Source organism: Pseudorasbora parva, chromosome 3 (genome assembly GCF_024679245.1).
Source record: "Pseudorasbora parva isolate DD20220531a chromosome 3, ASM2467924v1, whole genome shotgun sequence".
NCBI classification, from domain to species: Eukaryota; Metazoa; Chordata; class Actinopteri; order Cypriniformes; family Gobionidae; genus Pseudorasbora; species Pseudorasbora parva.
In genome coordinates this window covers 54,636,212-54,662,247 of record NC_090174.1, presented here as the reverse complement: position 1 = coordinate 54,662,247, position 26,036 = coordinate 54,636,212, and the positions used below count along the sequence as shown (strand labels likewise).

Sequence of the window (26,036 nt, the reverse complement as noted above, 5' to 3'; positions counted from 1 at the left end):
GAAAATGAGCTATTTTTTATTTTATTTACTTGTATGTCAGAGGTCGGCTTAACGGTATGTGCGCACTTCAGATATGAGCGCGAAATCTGCGGGAATTTGTAGAATTATGTGCAATCGTGTGCAAAATTCAGATCGATCACACTGTCATAAAGAAAAATCCAGCCGAACGCGTTGGCACGTTAGTGTTCAGAGGCCGGAGAACAACAGGTGTAAAGAGGAGAGGTGTCGTTTCGAATATTTCATTATCGATGCATATCAAAAATATCAATATTTTTGACAGCACCAAGTAACTTGTATGACCATCTGACACTATTTTTATGCACTGAGCTAACGTTTAGGTTTTTTACCTGAGTAGGTTTTAATTTGCGGATTTGTGACTACATTCACTGCCTATTCCACAAATGAACATGCCATAACGGACATGCTAATTATACATTATCACATTATACATATAAGTACTAGCGCAAGTTAAACAAATAGGCGCTAATGTGTAGGCTACAGTAAACTACTTTAGTTAGCTTATTGAAAGTCTGAGTTAGCCTACCTTTCATGTGACTCGAAAGAGCAGACTCGCCCATAGAGAAAAGCTGAAAGTGTTTCTGCAGACTTTACAAGAGGCACTTCGTGGGGTTAGTGCCCGTTTGATCCAAAATCCGAATTTAGCATCTTTCAGCCAACGCTCATTGAAACGACAACATGGGGGCGGAGTCACACATGGAAATAGACGGGCAGATCGCGAGCACAGCAGGTTTCATTTTAGGCTCTCCAGCATTTTATTTCTACATTTAATAAACAAACTATTTAGTCAGATAGGTATTTGTTGTAAAAGAAATAGTTACAATTTCAAGCATTTTTAAGCACTTTATCCAAAATTCAAGCACTTTTCAAACCTTGAAAACACAACATCAAAATTCAAGCACTTTCAAGGATTTCAAGCACCCGTATGAACCCTGCTAATCAGCCTGGCCTTCTTTACATTAGCACTGTTTTGGAGTTTGAATGAATTAGATTACTGGATCACTGAACACTTTCCCAGAGTTTAATGGCTTAAACTCACAAACTGAGAATTGCAATTGTGATTGTAAAATCACAAACGCAGAATCGAGTTAAATAGTTGGAATGGAAATTTCCTCCTACCAGAGTTACAGGTGCAGATGCTCAGTGTGATTGTGAAAAACTATGATTGACTGTCTGATGCAAATTATGTTAAAGGGATAGTTCACTTTGATATTAAATTTTGATATGTTTTAGCTTACCTCATGGGCATCCGAGATGTAGGAGTATTTGTTTCCCCAGTAGTTTCAATTTTGATCATTTTAGGTCAAACCGTTCTTGTCTGTGCCTCACATAATGCAGGTCTATGGTCACCACCTCAAAGAGCAAACACAGAGAAGTCCAAATTAAACAATCCCCCATCGTAAGTACACACTGATGGCCTAAGACACGAAACGAGCGGTTTGTGTGAGAAAACGAACAGTGTTTATATCGTTTTTACCTCTTGTACACCAAGAGGCGCGTGCGTGTTTCCTGTTGTGACATTCGCGCGTTCTGGCTTTAGTCTACGCAAGTGCGGACGTAGTGGTGTACAAGAGGTAAAAACGATATAAATACTGTTCTTTTTCTCACACAAACCGCTCGTTTCGTGTCTTAGGCCATCATTGTGTACTTACGATGGGGGATTGTTTAATTTGGACTTCTCTGTGTAGGCTCTTTGAGGTGGTGACCATAGACCTGCATTATGTGAGGCACAGACAAGAACGGTTTGACCTAAAATGATCAAAATTGAAACTACTGGGGAAACAAATACTCCTACATCTCGGATGCCCATGAGGTAAGCTAAAACATATCAAAATTTAATTTCAAAGTGAACTATCCCTTTAATGTCACAGCCTCACGTACTTCTGCAATTTATCTGCATGAATTGCATTAAATTATTTTAATGTGTTAACGTTGAGAGTGAGAGTGAATAAATTAACAGCAATTTTTTATTTTTGGGTCAACTATCCCTTTAACAAGATAAAGGATTCAGCCATTGTATTCCAAAAAGTTTACAATTTAATTTCAACTACCATTATTTCCACCACAAAATGTATAGCTATTTGAGTTGTGGTGGAAATTACATTTGTTCACGATGGTTCATACAGTACATTATTGAAAGAAAGGAGGAGAGAGTAAAAAAAAGTGTCCTACCTTCTGAGTGTATGCTTGACAGTGTCTAGATTGTGTGATGCCACCATGACATTTGCTTTCTTATTCCGTTCGATCTCCTCCAGCACGTAATCCAGACATCTGAAAGACACCAGCTGCTCATAAATCATCCTGGTTTTGCTCTGCACTTCCAGCCAACATTTTAACCTGACTGCTGACCGCAAAACACAAAAGCTTTTGAAAATATCTGATTTATTTTGAAAGCTGTCAGAATGTGCCTTAATCATAAGAGGCTTACCTATGGTGAGATAAGCCAAGAGTCTAGATAAATCTCTCCTGCCTTTGAAACATTATGTCAGCACACAAGACCGTCTGAATGAAAGCACAGTTCAGGGTATGATGTTCAGATAAGGACCTATATTGTATGTAACAAGTATTTTAGGACTGATATCTGGACTCAAAAACTACTTGGCAATGTCATCTTGCTCCTTAAAGGTCCCATGGCATGACATTTTTATTTTGAGGTTTTTCAACATTAATATGATTTCCCCTAGTCTGAATATTGTCCCCAAGTGGCTAGAAATTTTGATCGGTGTAAACTGAGTTCTGGCTGTCTTTCTCTGCCTTTGAGAAAATGAGAGCTCAGAGGAGCGGATCTTGAGTTCTCCTGTTATGACGTCATATCAGGAAAGGTTTCCTCTCCTTCCTCTGCTTCGCCCGCCCAGAAAATTAGTAGAGAATGGATTCAGTTTATCAGTCGCGATGTCAGCACAGGCTTTATCGTATGGATTCGACAGCACCGCCACAAACAGTGAGAAACCGTGTTCATTAATGCCTGATCTGGGATCAGTTAGTTCTGATGTGTAATCATTCAAGTTCACACAGACTTTCTTTGTAAATTGTTTAATACTGTCAGTCCCGCCGCTGGCCGTCTTGATGCATCAGTTTATCAAGCCAGTGACTAAAATGATCAACTTCATGTCGTTTCTGTTAGCACCATGAAACAACAGAGAGCGATCAAAGAACACTCTTTATAATGTTCTGATCAGTCAAACACATGTATATCTGCAGTGCACACTTGCCCAAACTGCCGTTATAATGAATGATGCTGTTATGCTGAACAGAAGCTCTTACTATATTCATGTCATGTTTGCTGTTAGTTGTGGTGAAACCATTTTGTGAGAGAAATAACGTTGCAAAGTTCTCTCGTGTTTATTCAGAGCTCTCAGATACAAACAAAATAAACTTGCGCTCTCAACAACTCGGTACAATAACACTTCCTCAGCAATCTTTCCCCAGCTCTCCGTCTCTCTCTGGACCGGAAGTGCTGCAGCTGCTCGCGCCTCACTAAACCACGCCCCCTCCCCACGTAATCTAATTTCAAATGCAAAGATGTCAGCCAATCACAACAGTGGGTGTTTTCACTGAAGACTCACAGCAGACGTGTCCCTTAAAACAGAGCATTCAAGCCAGAGGGCTAATATCAGTATAGAAAAAAAATGCCTTTTATTTGTAAATTATGACTTTTTTTATGTAAAAACCATACTAATAATATAAGTACACCTCATGAAACATTATAAAATAATAAAAAAATCCATGCCATGGGACCTTTAATTAATCCAGAGATCAAGTCTGTAGATATCAAACAAATGTAATATAGTACAATTCAAAATCAACCATTAAAAAAAACAAAACAAAAAAAACCCACTAAATATATGGCTAATTACAGCTTATATTTTACGTTTTAATGTAAGCTAAGAGAAGTAGGACGTTTATTAAATATCAGACCGCGGAGATGTGGGCTGAAAGTGGGAGTCCATGGCCACCCGGTTCCTGCGGCCCTGCGTCAGACTCTATTGGAATCAGCTGTGAGTGTTAGTTGAGTCTCTTGTGTGTATTTTGCGAGTAGCTGTATTTGTTTTCCGTGGGTGAGTGACTGTTAATGGAGCTGCTGCCCAAGAAGAGCTTTTAGATGAGTCACTTACGAGGGCCCATTTCAGTTCAGATGCTGCAGTAGAAAGCAGCACAACAAGGCAGCTCGCTAGTTTTCAAGAACAAACTTCAAATGTGAAATTCTCAAGGAAGAGTTTGGAACATTTCTTGCCTGTGGTACATTTCGTTAGTGCATTCATAGTCGGGGTTGATGGGGTCTTCGTATCCAATCTCCATTGCTCGGCTTCTCTCCTGGTACATGTAAGCCCCCCTTACCAACTTGGCACCGAAACACCAGCCCTCCCTTCTCGATAGCTCAACGTCCATGGACACATTATCAAATGCCTCCTGAGCACAAAGAATTCATTACATTGCAACAGATAACCTTATTTTAAATGCAGCATTTCAGGAAATTAAAAAGATCCTTCAACCAAAATTGAAATTCTGTCATTAATTCCTCACCCTCATGTCGTTCCAAACCTTTAAGAGTTTCGCTCATCTTCAGAACACAAATGAAGATATTTTCTAAAATTCTGTCCCTCCATTTAAAGTCTATTCAACCTAGGATGACCATATTTTGATTACCGAAAACCAGGACACTCGGCCTGGCAATAAGACACTCAAATAATACTCAAAGTTTACTCCAAGATGTCTTCTTAATTTCAATACATTTAAAGTATGCCCCTCTGTATGGATAGAAAACAAAAAACAAAATGTCTATGTCCTGGGAAAAAAGGACGTTTGGTCACCCTAATTCAACCAAAACTCTAATGGTACAGCTTTACTCCAAATTTTATCTGTTCATCATCACAAAGGCGATCATATGGAAGCTTGTTTCCACCACAGAATAAAATTATTCAAAAGAAAATTGCGACTTTTTAATCTCACAATCGTGTTGACGTTTCGCAATTCTGACTTATTTAGACTTGCGAGATATTAAGTCAGAATTGTGAGATATAAACTCGCAATTGCAAGAGAAAATGTAAATTGCGAGTTTATATCTCACAATTCTGACTTTATCTCCCATTTCAGATTTTTTTAATCACGTAATTCGGACTTTATAACCTCGCAATTACGACTTTTTATTAATTGGCAGAAAAATAAAGGCAGAATTGTTAGACAAAAAGTCGCAGTGCCCGTTTTTATTTAATATTCTTTGGTGGAAATAAGCATCCATATGACCAAGTCTCTTCAGAAGACTTAGACAAAACAACTCGATTCATATGGTTTCATTTTCCAATCTCTTTATGAACGTTTTAAACCATAAGTTGACAGAAATCTCTCAGATTTGAATACAAACAGGCCTATCTTAATTAAAATGTATTTAATTTCGTAAATGAATGAAAATCTAGGAAAGACATGAAATGGGAAATTGATGACAATTTAAAGGGGGGGGGGGGTGAAACACTCAGTTTCAGTCAATCTCATGTCAATCTTGAGTACCTATAGAGTAGTATTGCATCCTTCATATCTTCGAAAAGTCTTTAGTTTTATCATATTTATAAAAGAAATATGGGCTGTACCGAGTCTTTCCGGAAAAAACCGAGCGTCTGGAGGCGTATCGTATGGGCGGAGCTAAAGAATGACGAGCGTGCACAAAGCGGTGACGTCCTCAAGCGTCGATAAGAAAACGCTACCCTAAATATACCATGGCTATCAATCAGATTCAACTAATACAGATATGATCCAGAATCAGATCCGGAGGCTGAAATAAATTGAACAGGAGAAACAGCAGCAGCAGGACGTCCGTCTCTGTGGTATGTACTGTATTTAGTGGCCTGTCAAAATTTGTGTGTCTTTACTCACAGTTTATGAGGACATGATTCGGTTTATGGACTATTGTTTGCGACTAAACCTTAGCAGTAGCAAGCAAAACGGTTTTGCACGTCAGACTAGTGTAACGTTATACATAGAACAACAATAGAGTCCGTTAGCGCATTTGAATGACGAAGCACGCGACCGTGTCGTTTACTCACGCGACGGTAGCCAACAGCACAGACATTTGAAGCAGTTTTACTCACCGGCTGCTTCCAAAGCAGGACCGAACCTTTATAGCCCCGTCAAAAACATTTTTGACACAGAAATACTCTATAAAACGTCCAACATTAGTTTTTGAAACTTTGTCTATGTTTAGTATGGGAATCCAAGTCTTTAACAGTGTAAAAAGCTCAGTATGCATGAAACAGCATTTAACCCCCCCCCCCCCCTCCTTAAATTTATAGGTAAACTATCCTTTTATTAACTTCCTTGCACTTCTGCATGTAATACAGCATGTAAACATACTCGTACATTTACAATGCAGAGCTCCCCCATAAACCAAATGGCAAAAACGTGTCATTTAGAAATTGTCACGGTATTTACACTAATGCGGTGGAGACTTGTTAATATATAAAGAGGTTTGACAACATTAATGGAAGACATCTATCATATTTTTAAGGAAAATATATTGCACCTGTCTATAAGTCGCACTTTTGAGGGAGAAAAAAAACATTGGTGTATAAGTCACATTATTTTAACTACATTCAGAAACAATGTCAAATACTGGTAAATAAAACAATGTTTGCAAATACTACAAAAGGGTATTTTAGTTCTGCTCACTCTACAACAAATCATTTACATTTAACCGTTTTCAGAACAGAAATAAAATATGTAAGTATATTATAAACAGCAGGTATTATAAACACCAAGCCTAAACAAATGTATTTAAAGCACAGCTAAAACTACCGGCACTTGGGAAATACGCTATACAAATAAATTTGGGCATGCATATGAATCTGCAATCTGAAAAAGAAAACACATCGTTTTGAATTCTATGGTTTTACATATTGGGACACATAACACATTGGGTTTTTAGCAGGTCTTACAATTAGGTAGGCTAAATATAACCTCCGATGAACAATACCACGACATATAACAGTGTGTATTGTATTCTGTGCGTCACCGTGTCAATATTTATTTAACAAAAATAAAGTCAAAATGGAGAAGCCATGTGTGACAAACTTAGTAAACCCTATGATTAAGCGCTGTAACGTACTAATTTTCTATATTGCTTTATCAGTCTCATAGTTTTGGAGGAATTTTGTTTCGCTCTTCTTTACAACATTGCTTCAGTTCATTGAGATCTGTGGGCATTTGGTCCTGCCACAACATTTCAATCAGGTTGAGGTCTGGACTTTGACTGAGCCATTGCAACATCTTGATTCTTTTCTTTTTCAGCGATGCTAGTGTATATTTGCTGGTGTGCCAAGCTATAGCTGTCAAGACAGATGCCTCACATTTGACTCTAGAACACTGTATGGGGGAGTTCATGGTGGCCCCAATGACTGCAAGATGCCCAGGTTCCTACACAACAAGCCCAGATCATCACCCCTCCACCACTGTGCTTGACAGCTGGTATAAGGTGTTTGTGTTATGCTGTGTTTGGATTGCACTGTGCAGTATGGCCAAACATCTCCACTTACGACATTGTTTCAGAAGTCTTGAGGCTTGTTCAGATGCAACTTTGCAAACCTAAGCCGTGCTGCCATGTTCTTTTTAAAGAGAAGAAACTTTCTCCGGGCTTACCTTCCAAACAAGCCATACTTTCTAAATGTACAGTGCTGTCATGAACTTTAACATTTAACTTTAACTGGGGCCTGTAGAGTCTGAGAAGTAGCTTCTGGGTGTTTTGCGATTTCTCTGAGCAGTGCACAGTCCGACTTTGGGGTGAATTTGCTGGGACGTCTACTCCTGAGAAGATTGGCAACCTTCTTGGATGTTTTCCACTTGTGAATAACCTTCCTCACTGTAGAATGATGGACTTTAAATGGTTTGGAAATGGTCTAGTAACCCTTCTCAGTTTGATAGGCAGCAACAAATGCTTCTTCAAGATCATTGTCTTTCCTCCTTGGCATTATGATAACACACAACTGAATGCTCCAGACCAGCAAACTGCCAGAACTTCAGCTTTAATAGAGTTGATCACACTTGCTGATCTGATATACATTAATCAAATACATTTGATTTGCATTGTCTAACTGATACTTACCCTTTTAATTCCCATGGAAACAATAAGGGTGTACTTAGTTTGTCAGACATTAATTCTTTTTGGCATTATTTCATCTTAATTGCATCATATAAGCAGTGGTGGGCTGTCAGGGCCAGCAGGGCCTTCTCTGCTGGCCCTGTCAAAATCATTATATATATATATATATATATATATATATATATATATATATATATATATATATATATATATATATATATATATAGTTACGATTATATTTCCAGAAAGAATGTATTTATTTTTGGTGTATTTTCCATATGTCATCATCTAATCGCATCACAGCCCCGAGGACCAGCACTAGTAGAATAGCTTGCCTTCCATTGAAGCTGCTATTTTCCATTGGACCATAGCTTTGACTGACGTGGGTCATTAGCCAATCAAAATTTGATGTGTAATGATAGACCGGCCCAGAGGCCCAGCGATGTGTCGGTGTGCTACCCCCTGCTGATGTCATCAGCCGTCTGAACTTTTCGCAGGTTGTGAGAATTCTGTGTGAAATAAATAGACAGGCAGCGTGCGAATGATCGATCCTGATGTCAAGCCGGTAATGTTAGCTAACAAGCAGTGTTTTTTTCTGTTTCTTTGGATGTTCTGTTGGTCCGTATTTTTGTTTGTTTAAGAGTATTTGTGCCAGCTGATTTTGATTCTTTTCCCCATTTGCCTAAACGGTGATACGTGAGTGCAGTATCATCAATAAATAGTCAAATTGCCTTTTTGTCTCGCGTGTACTTTTTGCTTGCCCCCTTCCCAACGAACACTATGAAAGCAAAGTTCGTAGTAGTATTGCGTACAGTGCATTATTGTATTTTGCGTGTGTGTGTGTGTATTATGACACACAGGAGAGGGTGAAATATGAGGACATTGGCCATGTCACTTTTCAAAATGCTTATAAATCATACAGGATGAGGTTTTTTTTAGAAAGTAAAAATGCAGAATGTTTCATATGATGGGTAGGTTTAGGGGCAGTGGCAGTGTAGGGGGATAGAAAATACGGTTTGTACGGTATAAAAACCATTGCGCCTATGGAATGTCCCCATATGTCACAAAAACAAACGTGTGCGTGTGGGGGTGTGTGTTGTTATGGCGACGGCGTGGGGCTTGTTGATCGTGTGTGTGCGTGCGTGCGTGCGTGTTTATGGCGTGGGGCGTGTTGATCGTTAGTGAAGGCCCTGACTGAAACCCCACGGTACGCTACTTTGGAATACAAGTTACAGCAAGGTTCAGATGATAAATCATATTATATTTTAATTATATATTCTGGTTAAGATTCCATTTGGCACATATAGAAGCCTTAAAGGTTCAGTTGCAACAAACAGCATAATCATAAAGTTTAAATAGAGGGTGGAGAATGTTTTTAGTGTAAGAATCCTTAAAAGTAAACCCTATTATACAAGAAAAGTAGTATACAGAGACTCAATGTTGCCATCAGTTTGTGTGCACTTCATGTTTAACTGTCACCATCATTTATTTCCTTTTTTAAGATTAATTTTAATGCAACGATAGATTGCGTTAAATATCAGTTTTGATGTTGCATTGGCTAAATGTTATTCTGTTATAACAGCATGTCTTCTGCACAACATCTAACTATCTCACTGCAGTTAAAGCCCAGAATATCATCAACTGATCCAAGTTAGCACCATTCATATGTGCCAGACATATGTATGTGTGTGTGTGTAAGGCTCACTTTGAGGTAGCACTGATAGGTGTTGAAAACGACAGCTTTGTCTCTGTTGAAGATTCTCTTCATCTCCACAGTGAGTCTGCTGATGGCAGGCTGGAAATATGTCTGTTCTGCATCCACCATCAGCCTGACGCCATTTTCCACCGCATGCTGTTCAGCACATGAGAAGCAGGCAATGCAACGGTGAGATAAAAACATTCATCAGCGGACAAAAAAAGATAATGCCACAGACACAGTTTTAATTGATTTTGAACCAATCTTTCCTGACATAATCAAGGATTTGTTGGGAAATTATGCTATAAACCACAAAACCTTTCAAAACAAAACATATTCAAAGTAGTTTGATAGGTTTAAAAACAATATTTTTTATGTAACTATATACACATATATACATTCATACATACATACATACATAAAGGAAAATAAGTATTTGAACACCCTGCTATCAGTAGGTGCATGTCCACTGTGAGTGACATAATCTAAAAGAAAATCACCAGAAATCACAATGTATGATTTTGTTTAACTATTTATTTGTATGATACAGCTGCAAATAAGTATTTGAACACCTGAGAAAATCAATGTTAATATTTGATACAGTAGCCTTTGTTTGCAATTACAGAGTACAAATGTTTCCTGTAGTTTTTTACCAGGTTTGCACATACTGTAGGAGGGATTTTACCCCACTCCTCCATACAGATCTTCTCTAGATCAGTCAGGTTTCTGGCCTATCACTGAGAAACACAGAGTTTGAGCTCCCTCCAAAGATTCTCTATTGGTTTTAAGTCTGGAGACTGGCAAGGCCATGCCAAAACCTTGATATGCTTCTTACAGAGCCACTCTTTGGTTATCCTGACGTGTGCTTCGGGTCATTGTCATGTTGGACGACCCAGCCTTGACACATCTTCAATGCTCTAACCAAGGGAAGGAGGTTGTTCCCCAAAATTTCGCAATACATGGTCTCGGTCATTCTCTCCTTAATACAGTGCAGTCGCCCTGTCCCATGTGCAGAAAAACACCCGCAAAGCATGATGCTACCACCCCCATGCTTCACACAGGGATGCAAACACATGTATGGTCAAAAAAGAGAGAGCACAACCCCCCGAACGCGACGCAGACAGTGTTTGCATGATATCAAACAGAGATCAAGTTAGAAGCGACCAAACACCTCCATGGTTTCCCACGGTTTCCCGTTTTCCGGCCAACTATAATGTATGGTGGAATAGCACATCTGAGAGTACTTTGACTCAGCGCATTAAAAAGTCACGCCTGAAAAATCCTCCGTCACATCTCCCCCTCACTCTCTCATTTCTGTCAATAGGGGGAAGGGGGAGATGTGAGATGTGAGGATTTTTCAGCCGTGACTTTTTACTGCGCCGAGTCGAAGTACTCTCAGAAGTGCCATACATTATATTTCTCCTTTTTAATCCACTTAGAAAAGCGCCACATTTTATTGTATGTGTCCACATCACCCCCATTCTAAAATCACTCCACTCGTTCAGGATCGAGTACAAGATCTCTCTCCTTACGCACCAGTGCATCCATGGTGATGCTCCCTCCTATCTCAAGGAACTCCTCACCACACAAACAGCCACTCGTAACCTCCGCTCTCTGTTTCTCTGTTTCGTCTTAAAACTCCCTCGACCAATCTCCGAACTATGGGAGATCGGGCCTTCTGCTCGGCAGCCCCCAGTCTGTGGAATTGCTCTCCCTGACCACCTGCGGATTCCACAGACTATAGATGCTTTTAAGCGTGGTCTTAAAACCCACCTTTTTAGCAACGCTTTTAATTGACTTCTTTATTTTATTTTTTTCAGTTTTATTTATTTTATTTTATTCATTTACTTATTTATTTATTGTTGTTGATTGTTTTTAATTCTGTAGCACTTTGAGATTTTGTTTAATATAAAGTGCATTATAAATAAAATGTATTATTATTATGTCACCATACTAGGTCGTTCAACTATTCGTGTAACTGTATTTAAATAGGGAACACGTGGAGGTGTTTGGTCGCTTCTAACTTGATCTTTGTTTGGTACCATAGTGAATGAACTGGGCTTAGTGGGCTAAGCTAAATGCTTTCAGAATGTCACCGCATATCAGAGAGATTAAGTGAGACGAAAGAGGTATGTATCAACTTGTCTTAGTTAAAGGGGGGGGTGAAACACTCAGTTTCAGTCAATCTCATGTCAATATTGAGTACCTATAGAGTAGTATTGCATCCTTCATATCTCAGAAAAGTCTTTCGTTTTATTATATTTGTAAAAGAAATATGGGCTGTACCGAGTCTTTCCGGAAAAAAACGAGCGCCTGGAGGCGTATCGTGTGGGCGGAGCTAAAGAATGACATATGCGCAAAGCAGTGACGTCCTCAAGTGTGGAGAAACCCATCTCAGCTATCTCAGCTAATAGATATGATCCAGAATCTAATTCGGAGGCTGAAATAGAAACAGCAACAGCAGGATGTCCGTCTCTGTGGAAAGTACTGTATTTAGAGGCCTGTCAACATGACATGATTCGGTTTATGGACTATTGTATGCGACCAAACCTTAGTAGCAAGCAAAACGGTTTTGCACGTCAGAGTAGTGTAACGTTATAAGTTACATAGAACAGCAATGAAGTCCGTTAGTGCATTTGAATGACGAAGCACGCGATCGTGTCGTTTACTGATGTTTACATACGCGACGATAAGCACAACACAGACATTTGAAGCAGTTTTACTTACCAGCTGCTTCCAGGACCGAACCTTTATCGCTAGGACGGCTCCGTCAAAAACACACTTCTTGGAGTGTGGAGATCCACTTTGCGATGCGACTGAAGCATTTCTGCGTTCAAATCGGTTCAAATGCAGCGCTGCCTTCCCGGAATGCTGTGCTGAAGCGTTGAAGTCGATTAATGTCAAAGTGGAGGAATGAAGTGGAGCGCGGCGCGGACTATAACCGACATTAGTGTTCACGGACGACTGGATCTGCAGCTGAGAGACTGTTTACAGCGTGCATTTCCTCTCTCGCACTAGTGAAGCGCGCGCGCACCCTACCGGGAGAAGAGCCCGTACGGCCCATACAAGGACCTTCCGATCTTTTAACGTCAAGTAGACCCATACTCGAAAAAAACTCTCCGAAACTTGTGAGAAACCGGTAGGAGTATTTTTGACATAGAAATACTCTATCAAACGTCCAACATTAGTTTTTGAAACTTTGTCTATGTTTAGGATGGGAATCCAAGTCTTTAACAGTGTAAAAAGCTCAGTATGCATGAAACAGCATTTCACCCCCCCCTTTAAGGAAATTTAATATGAAGTTTAATATGAAAAAGCGGTGAAGTATTCCTTTAAGTATTTGTCTTAGAGATGATTCACAACACTTTTCTGTGCTACAAATGGGATTTTGGATGGACCAATCACTGAAGAGATTTCCTTATTTAAGAATCTCAGATAAATTCACATTGAATGTTTACATTCAAAACACACCATAAAGAATTTTCAAGAGAATGCATTATGATATACACATTGACAATGAAAGAAACACATTTTACCATATCCTACAAATTAAATTTTTTAAAACTGGTGTGCTGTTAACTGACCTACCTATACAAAGCCTATATTTTAAAGGGTTCCTTTAGTGATTAGCATATGGCTTTGTATCAGTAGAAACTCTGGAGTATATTCAAATGATTGTGCTTCCCCCCCCCCCCTCATATCCCCCTGAGACGAGAGATTTATTCATTTTATTTCTGAAAAAATTCCTCCCGTGACGCAAATTGATGCTATTTGTGTCCTCTTTGGAATGTTTGGCCAAAGGCTAAAGACTACGGCCAGCAGAGGGAGCCATTTCCGCATGTTTTAAACCCGCGCATGGGGGATGGAGATCACACTCACAGCACTCAGCTCAGCTAGCAGCTACAGGCATTCATTTAAATGGATCAGGTGCTGAGCAATGCAAGTGTTTTAACTTCTCAAAATAATTTCTATGAAAGTTAAGCTTCCAAAGGCATGAACTGAAAACCCGCAAGACTGAACAAGCGTTGTGAATGTATGCCGCGAGTGTGGTCGCGATTTCCTCAGCTCTCATCACGAGAGCTCAGCTCATTTATGATGTTAAATGTAATCTGACTCCTAATCTGAGTTGGTGCTGTGAGACTCACACGGTGACTCAATCATTATATTGAACAGATACGTTCAGTATTTATTTGTAGTGTCTGTTCTCTAACTCAGTCACAGTGATCCAGTAGCGGTGGCTTTGGGAATGGCCTCACAGGGCAGCAAAGCCTTCTGGGAATTGTAGTCTTTCATCCCCATGAGACAAAAATAAATGTTCTGTCTTTTCTCAGTCTAGAAGGCACCAAATAAAAAAAAAAAAAAAAAAATCACATTTCTACTACATTAATGACCCAATTTAAATACAGAGTCATCTTTCTAGCGCTGAAGTACCCCTTTAAGATATAATCAGCTACAATGGATTCAAAAAGAAAACCGAACTGGCGGGAAGAAGAAGCGCAACTGCTTGCTGAATTAGTCAAACAGCGGAAACTTGTTGAAAAAGGCAAGTTCAGCCCAACATTAGCACTGACAAAGATGATACCTTCCCTGTCCAAACTGATTAACTGCTCATCAAACATTTCAGAAACATTCTCCCTCTTCTGAAAGATTTGTGCTTGTCTGTCTCCTCACTGCCTTCACAAGCCCCTACTGGCAACTCCTAATCACTTGAGAGACTTCTGGAGCCGTCTTAAATAACTGGGAGAGTAAAAGTGATTCTTAGCTTTAAGAAATTTGATAACTTGCTTTTATACTTAAGTTTGGAAGTAGGAGTAATTTTCATGAATTTTCAGCACTTAAGACTAAAATGGCACTTTGAGAAGTTTGATAAATAGGGCCCTTGTCTAAATTCAATAGCCCAGTATTTTTTTGTGTTCTCTAAAGGGCCTGTTAGTTATATGACCCTATAGGCGGGTGCACAACGCAGCAGCACACAAACATTTTTAAATATATATACATGTCATAATGATTAGTCACTGCATCCATCAGAACTAGCCTACCTATTTGCAGTAATTTGCAGACCATGCGCTTAGACAGTTAAAGGCGCCCATAAACTCGCAAATCTGATCACACAATTCTGACTTCATAACTCACAATTTTATATTTCGTTTATATTCCTCAAGTCTGAGAAAAATAAAAGACAGATTTGTAAAAAGTAGCAAATATCTTTTAAAGTGCTTTATTCCATGGTGTAAAAAAGCTTCCATGAATTCATCCTTGTGGAAAAAAACTATTTACTAAGCCAAAACTTTTGAACAGTAGTGTAAATCTGTGTAGTTTTGGTCTTTTTGTCACTTTATGTGTAAGGAAAGTAGTAATTAGATGTAGGAAATGACACTGGAATAAGTTGCATTCTGAATTCAAACCTGCCACATGAGCACTAACTCATTGCAGAATGAGTGAAATCCACTAGGTCACAGCTCCAACTTTTAAAACACTTTGATTTATGTATTCCAGGTAATCAATTGAAAGAAAAACTGCTATATAAAATCTCTAAACTTTGTTTGGTTTGGTACTTCAGGCTGAAAAACAGGAAGCACTGAGCCTACTGAGTCACACAGCTGGTACTGCTTGTACCAGAGGCCTTTCAGTGCGACATAAACCCGATACATGTTCCTCACATCAAGTCGACGGGGCGGAACAGACTCTCTAACCTCCACACTATGCTGAAGGCTTTCTCAAAATCGATCTCTGTTATATTCTCCATCCATGACTGTCTGGTAGACCATGACCTTCTGACACCCTGCATGAATACCACAGGAGAAAATATAAGAGGAACGCAGCCAATGAACGCACCTTAGCCAGCACGTCCAGTCGCTGAAGCATCCTTTTCATCTGCCTTTCCTCTTCCTTTGTGAACTTGGACAGAACAGGCTCCAACTGACCAGTCTGTATAAAAAATAAAAAAGGGAAAAACTCATATGGGTGCATTTTTATTTGGGAAGTGAATCTTAGTAATAATACTAACTTTTTTCATTCTCTTACGTTTTTTTTTTCTGGGCAGATGGTTTTGATTTATTGGACAGAGATCTTTATGGTAAAGGGCATAGGGGGTAAAGCCCCCTAGAACTTTGCGACCTTTTGCCACATTTCAGGCTTCAAACAAAGATATAAAACTGTATTTTTTTGTGAAGAATCAACAACAAGTGGGACACAATCATGAAGTGGAATGACATTTATTGGATATTTAAAAACTTTTTTAACAAATCAAAAACTGAAAAATTGGGCGTGCAAAATGAGTCGGCCCCTTTACTTTCAGTGCAGCAAACTCTCTCCAAAAGTTCAGTGAGGATCTCTGAATGATCCAATGTTGACCTAAATGACTAATGATGATAAATAGAATCCACCTGTGTGTAATCAAGTCTCCGTATTAATGCACCTGCACTGTGATAGTCTCAGAGGTCCGTTTAAAGCACAGAGAGCATCATGAAGAACAAGGAACACACCAGGCAGGTCCGAGATACTGTTGTGGAGAAGTTTAAAGCCGGATTTGGATACAAAAAGATTTACCAAGCTTTAAACATCCCAAGGAGCACTGTGCAAGTGATAATAATGAAATGGAAGGAGTAATCAGACCACTGCAAATCTACCAAGACCTGGCCGTCCCTCTAAACTTTCAGCTCATACAAGGAGAAGACTGATCAGAGATGAGGCCAAGAGGCCCATGATCTCTCTGGATGAACGGCAGAGATCTACAGCTGAGGTGGGAGACTCTGTCCATAGGACAACAATCAGTCGTATACTGCACAAATCTGGCCTTTATGGAAGAGTGGCAAGAAGAAAGCCATTTCTTCAGATATCCATAAAAAGTGTCGTTTTAAAGTTTGGCACAAGCCACCTGGGAGACACACCAAACATGTGGAAGAAGGTGCTCTGGTCAGATGAAACCAAAATTGAACTTTTTGGCAACAAAACAAAATGCTAAACGTTATGTTTGGTGTAAAAGCAACACAGCTCATCACCCTGAACACACCATCCCCACTGTCAAACATGGTGGTGGCAGCATCATGGTTTGGGCCTGCGCACGCGCATGCACGCACGCATATGAAATGTATGTTTTTTTCTCTGGTTCATGTTGGCCACAGTTATTGTAACGTCCTTTTGTCAAGACGACAGCTCTGAGTCTTCTTCTATAATGCCTGATGAGTTTGGAGAACACCTGACAAGAGATCAGAGACCATTCCTCCATACAGAACCTCTCCAGATCCTTCAGATTCACAGCTCCATGCTGATACACTCTTCTCTTTAGTTCACCTCACTCATTCTCTATAGGGTTTAGGTCAGGGGACTGGGACGGTCATGGCAGAAGCTTACTTTTGTGCTTGTCCTGATGGATGATGGCAGAGCCAATGGTATAATTAACTGTGGGCATGGGGTACTTTTTATACCTGTGTGTCCAACCCATTTAGTGGGCTTGCTGCTAAAAATCCCTTTTTATCTTAAAGGGTTACTTCAGCGATTAGCATATGGCTTTGTATCAGTAGAAACCCTGGAGCAGGGGTCTCCAACCTTTTTTCATTTGAGAGCTACTTTTTAAAAATGAAAGTCGCCAAGAGCTACTCATGTTCTAACAATACTTAAAACTCTTAAATAATGCATCATAATTCTCATATTAACAACAATCCAAACTGTTTTACACCTGAAAGAGTGTAGTAGAAGTTCCAGTAGTTGGTACCAATACCATAAACATTTTACGGTAGTCAGTACCAATTTTGGTACCACAGCAAAAGGTTTTTTTTTTTTTTTACTATTTAAAACGTTTATCATTTATGATGATAATTATTATAAGTAAATCATACATTTAAACATTTAAAGGCCGTATGCTGTTTAAAAAGTAATCATTGTTTATACATAAAATATTAAGTGAAAAATAAGGAACCATCTAGGCTAATTATTATTATTAGTAGAGACGTGTTATTATTACATCTACTGTATAGGCTGCAACAGTAGCCAAATATATTCTGTCAATTTCTCAACGTTAAACCAAACTTTTATTATGACGGGTTGCCGTGAAGACCTTTGAGTGTCTGTGTTCCTATGACAGCTTACTTAAATGAAACATTAAATTCTCATGAAGTGACAGTTTATGAGTCCGTGTGCCCTCATAGTGGCACACGGCAGAGACACGCGAGTGTGTGTGTGTGCACGCGCTGGCGCGCACTGCCGCGCCCTCGCATCTGCGCCTGTTATTCACGCAGAGACGCAGAATTTGCAGGAGTAATATTTAAATAGTAATTTGCAGTTTAATATTCACACACACTAGTATATATTCATTACAGTTTGGAGCCCTGCGCTTGGATTAACACGAAAGCTGCGTGTACAGAATATACTCGGGAGTCGGTACAACCGGTAATAGCCTACAGAAATGCTGGTATCGTCATTTTTTTTTTAAATTTCACTACCAACATCGTACTAAAGTAGCCTACCTGTACTTGTGACAACCCTACATTTGCATGTTTACATTGACATTTGTTCATAAATAAAAAATTCTAAGTCAGTCTAAATTAGCTCACTCTGATTAGATGCAAAGTAGCCTACGTCTTGGCGAGCTACCTCCAATCAGGCCACGAGCTACTGGTAGCTCGTGAGCGACGTGTTGGAGACCCCTGCCCTGGAGTATATTCAAATGATTGTGCTTTTCCCCCCTCATATCCCTCTGAAACGAGAGATTTATGCATTTAATTTCTGGAAAAATTCCTCCTATGATGGAAATTGACGATATTTGCGTCATTGGAGGAATGTTTGGAATAATTTTATATGATAAAACACTACTCTGCCTCTTTTCATTGTCATAAATAAAAAATAAAAAAATTAAACATAGCCACACAAATGTAGTGCCGGTAATGCATTATTTTCACTGCATGTAACAAAATGAAATATATATATATATATAAAAAAACCTGCCTTTTTTCATTTACAAAAAAAAATTTAAAAAAATGTTTATATACATGTGATTGTGTTCAATCCTCAAATATAGATTAAAACTGTTATGAATCAGTGAATCAATCAATGATTCGGATCGCCAGTGTCACATGATTTCAGCAGTTTGGCATGCGATCCGAATTACTGATCAATTCACTGATTCACAACCATTTGAATCTTTATTTGAGGTTTGAACACAAACACGAAAGAGAAGACAATGCTGAATAAAGTCGTAGTTTTTGTTATTTTTGGACCAAAATTTATTTTCGATGCTTCAAGAGATTCTAATGAACTAACTGATGTCACATATGGACTACTTTGATGATGTTTTTATTCCCTTTCTGGACATGGACAGTATAGTGTGCATACACTTAGATACGCTGTCGGACTAAAATATAAAATATCTTAAACTGTGTTCTGAAGATGAACGGAGGTCTTGCGGGTGTGGAACAACATTAGGGTGAGTCATTAATGACATCCATTTCATTTTTGGTGAACGAACCCTTTAACTAATAATAAGATGGATGAGAGGAAGTTTTACCAAATATGGCAAAATTGATATCTATGTTCTCAGCAGTAGTCAAGGAATGTATTATGACAGTTTCATTATAACATTATATGCTTATTACACTGATACAAAAAACTAAAAATACATCAAATCATTCATTAGCACCCACAACATTTTGTTCAGATGTTTATGTTGTAACATTCAACTTAAATTTATGCAACAAATAAATTAAGACTATTTTCTGTGCTTGTGTTTCTCTTGAAGGCAAAAATCCAGACATGTCTTCGTAATCTAATTACCTGGGAAAACTTAAAACTGTGAAGGGGCAAGTGCAGTGTTTATAGAACCAATTAGACCATAAGAAATCAATAACCCTCTTAATTTATGCTGTGGTTAAGCTATACATTTCTTGCTGTCTGCCTACCTGCAGGTTTGGGACAACTAGAAGATCAGATATCTTTGTTCTCTCGTCAATCAGACTGTTCCAGTCCAGCATATCCACCGTGCTTTGGGGAACATATAAAAATACAGCATTTATATTTCACCAGATTACTTTTTATTTTTTTTAAACATCAAATGACTTGCATGCATCATTACAGAACTGGTAGATTCTGCAGGGCAAAGTGCTCTTATATGAGTTCAGGTACAGAGGGGTTTAGTTGACTCAAGGGGGTCAAGCAGAGGGGGGCAGAGTAATGGAGCACCCGTGGAATAGGCCTTGAGTAGCTCTCCTCAGTTCATAAGATAACTTCATTGTCTATCATTGATTGAGAAGATTTACAAGTCTGAGTGTCAGAACAGCTCCGGGAAACTGGTGTTTCTCACCCTGATGAGTGCAGTCGTCCATCAGAGAAGCAGCTCTGAATGTTGCCTTTAGCTCCCAGCCTGGCTAGACATGTCTGCAAAGAAAACACACATTTTTATTCATCAGAGCAAACACTCCAAAAAGACTGTGATTAAAGGAAATATTCACCTGAAATGAACTTGTGGAACATAAAATTGTACATTTGAAGAATGTTACAGTTCTTTAGGCCCGTTCACATCCACTATAACAACTTCTGATATCGTTCTGTTTATTATAAGCACATGATGCAGTTCTGTCACCTGCCACTTAAAATGTTCAAACTCTGGATGGATTCTAAATGGACGTCAATCAGCTGGGTCCAAGCATTTTCGATTAAAAATAATGGCTAATGTGGTGGCAGCGATATAGTAAACCTACCACCTTTTTTCCCCCCGTTTTATTAAAAAGTTATGTTTTAATTGTGAAATGACGGCATTTCCATTAACCGATGTCATGAAACTCTTTTATATTGACTAGAAAATAACTGCAAAAGATTTGCGCAAATCTGTAATGGAAACCAGGCTAATGTTTTATTGTTCATTTGCAAAATACTTTGAAAGTGATTCCAAAGATATTGTTTCTTTGTGCCGTTATCATTTTATATGTGGTTTGGTCTCCGATATTCTTTTACAATGAAATCTTTATAGTTATGGTTATCATCCTTTGTGTGAATGGGCCTTGCTCTCCTAAAAGTACAAAAAAGCACCATTCCACATGACATTACAAGTTAGACGATAGCTTTCCAATAGCGGAAAATGTTTTTCAAAATTCAAGCAGAAAAAAAAAGAAAAAAAAAAACTATAGCTCATATATTATATGCACATCTGCAAATCTTGGAGGATTTTGAGCAAATAACTTGCATATCAGAGCTTTCAGCACACAAAGCTGTTATTGTAATGTATTGGTTCCAATGAAGATGACTCAGAATTAAAGCAGTTACGTTTATTAAACTAAATCCGCGCGGTGCAAACAAAAGCGAGAGTCTACAAAAGTGTGCGTTGCACAAACAATACCAGACACCTGAATGAACTAAAATACACAGTGATAATGAACAGAACACATACAGATGTGATATCAAATACCATGGTGACAAACTAGTGATGGGAAAATGAGAACAAATGAAAACCATAAGAAAACTAGGAGTCCTTGAAAATGAAAACCAAACACAATGAACGGGTGACAATTATATGTGGAATTGTATGGTGCTTTCTTTGTCCTTTTTGGAGTTTCACATCCAAAGGCCACAGTACAATTTGAATGTACGCAAAAGAATAGGGTGGAACAACTTCTTTTGAAATAATTTCTCCTTTCGTTTTTCACGGAATAATTAATGTCAAAGGAAAGAAACTGATGACCGAAATTTCTATATTTTAAATGTGTACATTTAATGTGACTATAATGCACAATGTGTATGTGCATGAATTAAATAGTTCAAATATGCACATAGTGATTATGTAGTTATAGTAGTTTAGTGGTTACAAATCTGGGCTAAAAGGTTGTAAGTTCAAACATCACAAGTGTCGATTCATGTAGTATCACAATTGTTCCCTTGAGCAAAACCTTTCCTCAGGTTTCCCTGGTGGAAATTATCTCGTCTCATGTAAGTTGGTTCAGATGCAAGTGTCGGCTAAAAGGCTACTCAATTATTTATCGTCATGTTAATTACATTTTGTCATTAAAATGAATGCAGCTCACACTGTCTAGTCATTGCAACACAGCGTCCAGTTGCTTGCTGTATCTCAGATTTGTTAGCTGGCTTACAGTCCTTTTGCAGTATTAAACATGCTTTAGTGTTGGTTGATCTGTGTGTTTGGCCGCGGTTTGAACCCAAAGCATACCTGCAATTGCTCTAGATCCAGTTTCTGCTCCAGCACCTCCACGCCGTCTTTCCCCTGCTTGGCAGCCAGGAAACAGAAAAAACGTCTCCATTTCACCAGCACCTCGGAGAACTGGAGCTACAGGCACCCATGGGAAGGATGAGGAGCCTGTTTAGTTCACCAAGGTGATGGATTTTAACCCGTGTTTTCTGATGAATGAACCCTGCCTGAACCTCAGTCTTACCAGGAATTGTGGGCGCCCCAGGGCAGTCATCTTAATAGCCGAGAAACCATCTTCGGAACTTCCACCTGAACAGGCAGGTGATTTTCTTTTAGAGTTATTTTAGAGGTAACTGCAGCAATGAAAGTGAAACTGCCTTTTTAGGAGCAATTTTCCAGGAACACTGAATGAATTCTATGCAGTGTTGCTGGTGCAATACAACAGGCGTTTCTCCAATAGTTCTGCCATAATGAAAAAACAAATATAAATGCTTTCAATAATGTTTTGGGACTGTAAAATATATACGCTAAAAATACATAAAACAATCTTGAACATTCACAACACGGAACAGTTTTTAATTGCTGTTTATATGTCTATGTGGTGTTATTAATATGCTTTAAACCATGTGGAAATTCAAAAGTCAACACCATTGCTAAGTATTGTCACCTTAAAAGTCCAGTAAACCAAAGACGTGGTTTAATATCGCTGGTGCTTCTGATGTCACAAACTACCTTGTAAGCAATCATGTCAACGTTTGGACGGGCTTTAGCTTATCACTAACTATTCTCTGAAGCAGTGGATGGAGTCTTAAGAGAAGCCAGGTTATCCCGGTATATTTTTCTGTTGATATGAAAAATCATGTATGTTTAGCAATATAGCGAATTAATTATGTATACAATGTATATTACGATATAATAAGGAACTGTATATGTCTTTCTCCACTGATGATATATGATGTTTAAAGCGTTCATAAAGATGTTGATTTTTAGAAGGCAGACTGAGATGGTGAACGGGAACATGGTTTGTGTAACATTAGCAACACACGTTTGATAATGTAGACAAGCAAAAGGCTAATCATAGTAATTACTGGTATGTGTCAGATGTTGTAAAGACCGATACTGTACCTACAAGATCTATAGTAACTATGAATAATTTTTTTTCCACAGTAATTTTTTTTTTTAAATGTGTCTTTTTAGGGTGCGTTCACACTTGTAGTTCGGTTAGTTTGGTTCGTTTGGTCCGGACCAAAAAACAAAAACAAAACATAATAGTCCTGGTCCGCTTAGCGTTCACACGGGCATTTTTAACAGCGAACCTAAAGTTACCGAACCAAAGGCATAGGGAGACGGTCACAACCTGATTGGTCGGTTTATAGAACATAGGAGCTGCTTACCGAACATTTAAAACAATGCTGTCTGCTGGATTAAACGCGATCGTTTTATGCGTTTACATATGGCATTATTTTTTACCAGAGAACTCATGAAGAGCTCATGAAATGTTCAAAACATTCAAAACAACGCTGTGTGCTGGATTTAACGCGATCATTTTATGCGTGTACATGTGGCATTATTTTTACATGCTGAGAACTCATGAAGAGCTCATGAAATGTTCAAAACATTCAAAACAGCATCAGTATTTCCTCCGTTGTGCAGAAAAGAGACGGCCGTTCTGTCGTCTGTACCTGCTAATAATGGGCAACACAGGAACTTTGATGAGAAGAGCCAGATATGCTTTTTTGTGTGTTTTTTCTAACATTTTCGAAACATGCTCGTCTGACCAAATATTGATGAGGCACTCCCTCGTTGCTCCACGTTTGCCCTCTAACATTAAAGTTACTCATTTTGGATACACCGATCTTTCCGCGTCCTCAAATCAGCTGACTATGCGTCGCATCTTGTGGCATTATACGTCCGGTTTTTGGTCCGTTTACATGTCTTTGGTCCGTGTTGCGTTCATATATCAATCGAACCGCACCAGAGTTCGTTTGGAAGCGGACCGAGACCCATCTTTTTAGCGGTCTCGGTCCGCTTGTTTGGTGCGCACCAGGGTTCGGATGGCAGCGTTCACATATGTTCAAATGAACCGCACTAACAGAGCAATCGCACCAGGGTTCGTTTTAATCGAACCAAACATGACAAGTGTGAACTTGTCTTAGTGATCAAATAGATAAAATTACTGATTACAGCAGGACTTTGAAGGTGTCATGAACTGGCTTTTTAATTTTTTTTTATACCGTTGTCTGAGGTCAACTAACAATGTTTGTGTGGTTTTTACATTCAAAAAGATCATAACTAATAAGTAATAAGCTATTTTCTACACTGGTTTTGAGGCTCTCTCCTGAACGCTGGGTTTTGATGGGTGTGCCGCACTGAAGACTTGGAAGTAAACGCCCACAGCTAGGATTGGATAAGATTTGCATATTTAATGAGCTTCAGCTCCCCTGTCAGTTCAGTTCACATGAGGGAGGGGTTGCTTTGAAAGCAGCAACCAGAATGATTCTCTCACAGGGCACATAAACGTCTTTATCAAACAAACAAAATGATTTATTTCTCATCCACCCACAATTGATTGGATTATTATTTCTGTATTACATGGCCTGCACGATCAGTGGATAGAACATAAACACACAGCGCAAACACACGCGCGTGCGCCTAGATCGAGAAAGGAATATTATTTCACTATATAGCCCGTCTGGAAAACACATAGCCCCGGGACTACTATTACATTTTTTTTTTTTTTTAAGATTTTTTATTCACATAAATTTGTTGCAACATTCCTGTCAGATCCAATATAGAAGGCACAACATTGTGTCTGCAAATCAAGTACTTGAGACTTGTTTACAAATGATTCCGCAGTGAAGCAAACACGTGTATAATGTCTTCCCCACGTGAGATGGAACTTCATTAAAAATAAAAGAAGCTTCACACATTCCTAATATTATGATCCGTAGGAAGCTCATGACTATGTTCTTCCACAATATCTTGCTATCTTCTTCAGCATGTTTATTGCTGCTGGGCTGGCTAGAGCTGATCAGCTCCATGAGTCGGTGGGCGGGGCTACTGAATTAGACATTCTGTAGAGGCGGTGTTTCATCGCGCGATGAGCCTGGTGTCTATAAAAGCTTTTCTTTGACTAACAAGGAAGTTTTCATCTCTGAAACTTACAGGATAATCTTATATTATCATGACCTTTTATTTATCAAAAGCTCAAGGGAAAGTTGATTTTTCAATTCAATCACCCCTTTAAAGGAATTACAGGGCAAAGGTTTGCATCATTTTCCACGAAGCAAGAACATTTTGATATTCCATTACTTTTTAAAAGAGGCTCAAATTTAAAGTCTTGAAAAACGAGGCTTGACGGAAGCCTGAAGACAGCATTACAAAAAAATCAACTTGCTGCAAGTTTTCTTGAGAGTAGAAGAGTTTTAAAAAACACTCTCACCCACAGACCGTAAAAAAACATGGATGACACAGCTTAATTCTCTTCCCCTGAAATAACTGAAATGTAAAAATTAAAGCTAAAGCTCCGATCTCCTCCCAAAAATCTCGAAAAAATTCTGTTAGTGCCTCAGTGACTATGAGAAGCTGTCAATCTCAGCTGTCCCTCATGACGTCACACCCCCCATTTTTAATAACATCAAATAAATAAATAACACTAAACATATTTAAAGAACGAACACTTGGAATGAAATCATGATAAAAACTGCCTACAAATGACAGAAACTTTGATAATTTGATTTTTTAGTTTGTCTCGCACCCAATAGAAAATACGGTGGGGCCGGGGTTATGACCTATACTGGGACCAATCACCTGGGGGCGATCGAGGCGTGGAGGCTTCAGCGTCTGTGAGGAGTGTTACAGACTTGCTCACACCCCAAACTATCTTATCTAGTTACAAAAAAAAAAAAAAAAAAAATGTACATAACAGCTTCAAAAAATCAAAGTTTAATCAAGTTATTTTTACCGCAGCATTTGTTTCTTATAAATTATTTAAAAAAATTATTTAAAAAAAAAAAGCTAAAAACCCCATATCGAGGGACCCAGGGGTTTTTGATGTTATCCCTGCACCACTATTAAAAAGTGCTGTGACTGACACTGACCATACG

At 38.8% G+C, this 26,036-nt stretch overlaps 1 protein-coding gene across 4 annotated transcripts in view; it reads right to left on the bottom strand.

Annotated features, from left to right (window-relative positions):
• Positions 1 to 26,036, bottom strand: part of prodhb (proline dehydrogenase (oxidase) 1b) — a 51,125-nt gene that overhangs the window by 6,963 nt on the left and 18,126 nt on the right. For all 4 annotated transcript variants that reach the window (XM_067439522.1, XM_067439524.1, XM_067439523.1 and 1 more), the window contains exons 5-12: positions 22,175 to 22,239; positions 21,952 to 22,068; positions 20,095 to 20,168; positions 19,694 to 19,775; positions 15,636 to 15,728; positions 9,810 to 9,956; positions 4,253 to 4,428; positions 2,191 to 2,289 (exon numbers count right to left, since the gene is read on the bottom strand). In XM_067439522.1, the coding sequence (XP_067295623.1) occupies positions 2,191 to 2,289; positions 4,253 to 4,428; positions 9,810 to 9,956; positions 15,636 to 15,728; positions 19,694 to 19,775; positions 20,095 to 20,168; positions 21,952 to 22,068; positions 22,175 to 22,239 (853 nt within the window). The remainder of the gene's footprint in view (positions 1 to 2,190; positions 2,290 to 4,252; positions 4,429 to 9,809; positions 9,957 to 15,635; positions 15,729 to 19,693; positions 19,776 to 20,094; positions 20,169 to 21,951; positions 22,069 to 22,174; positions 22,240 to 26,036) is intronic.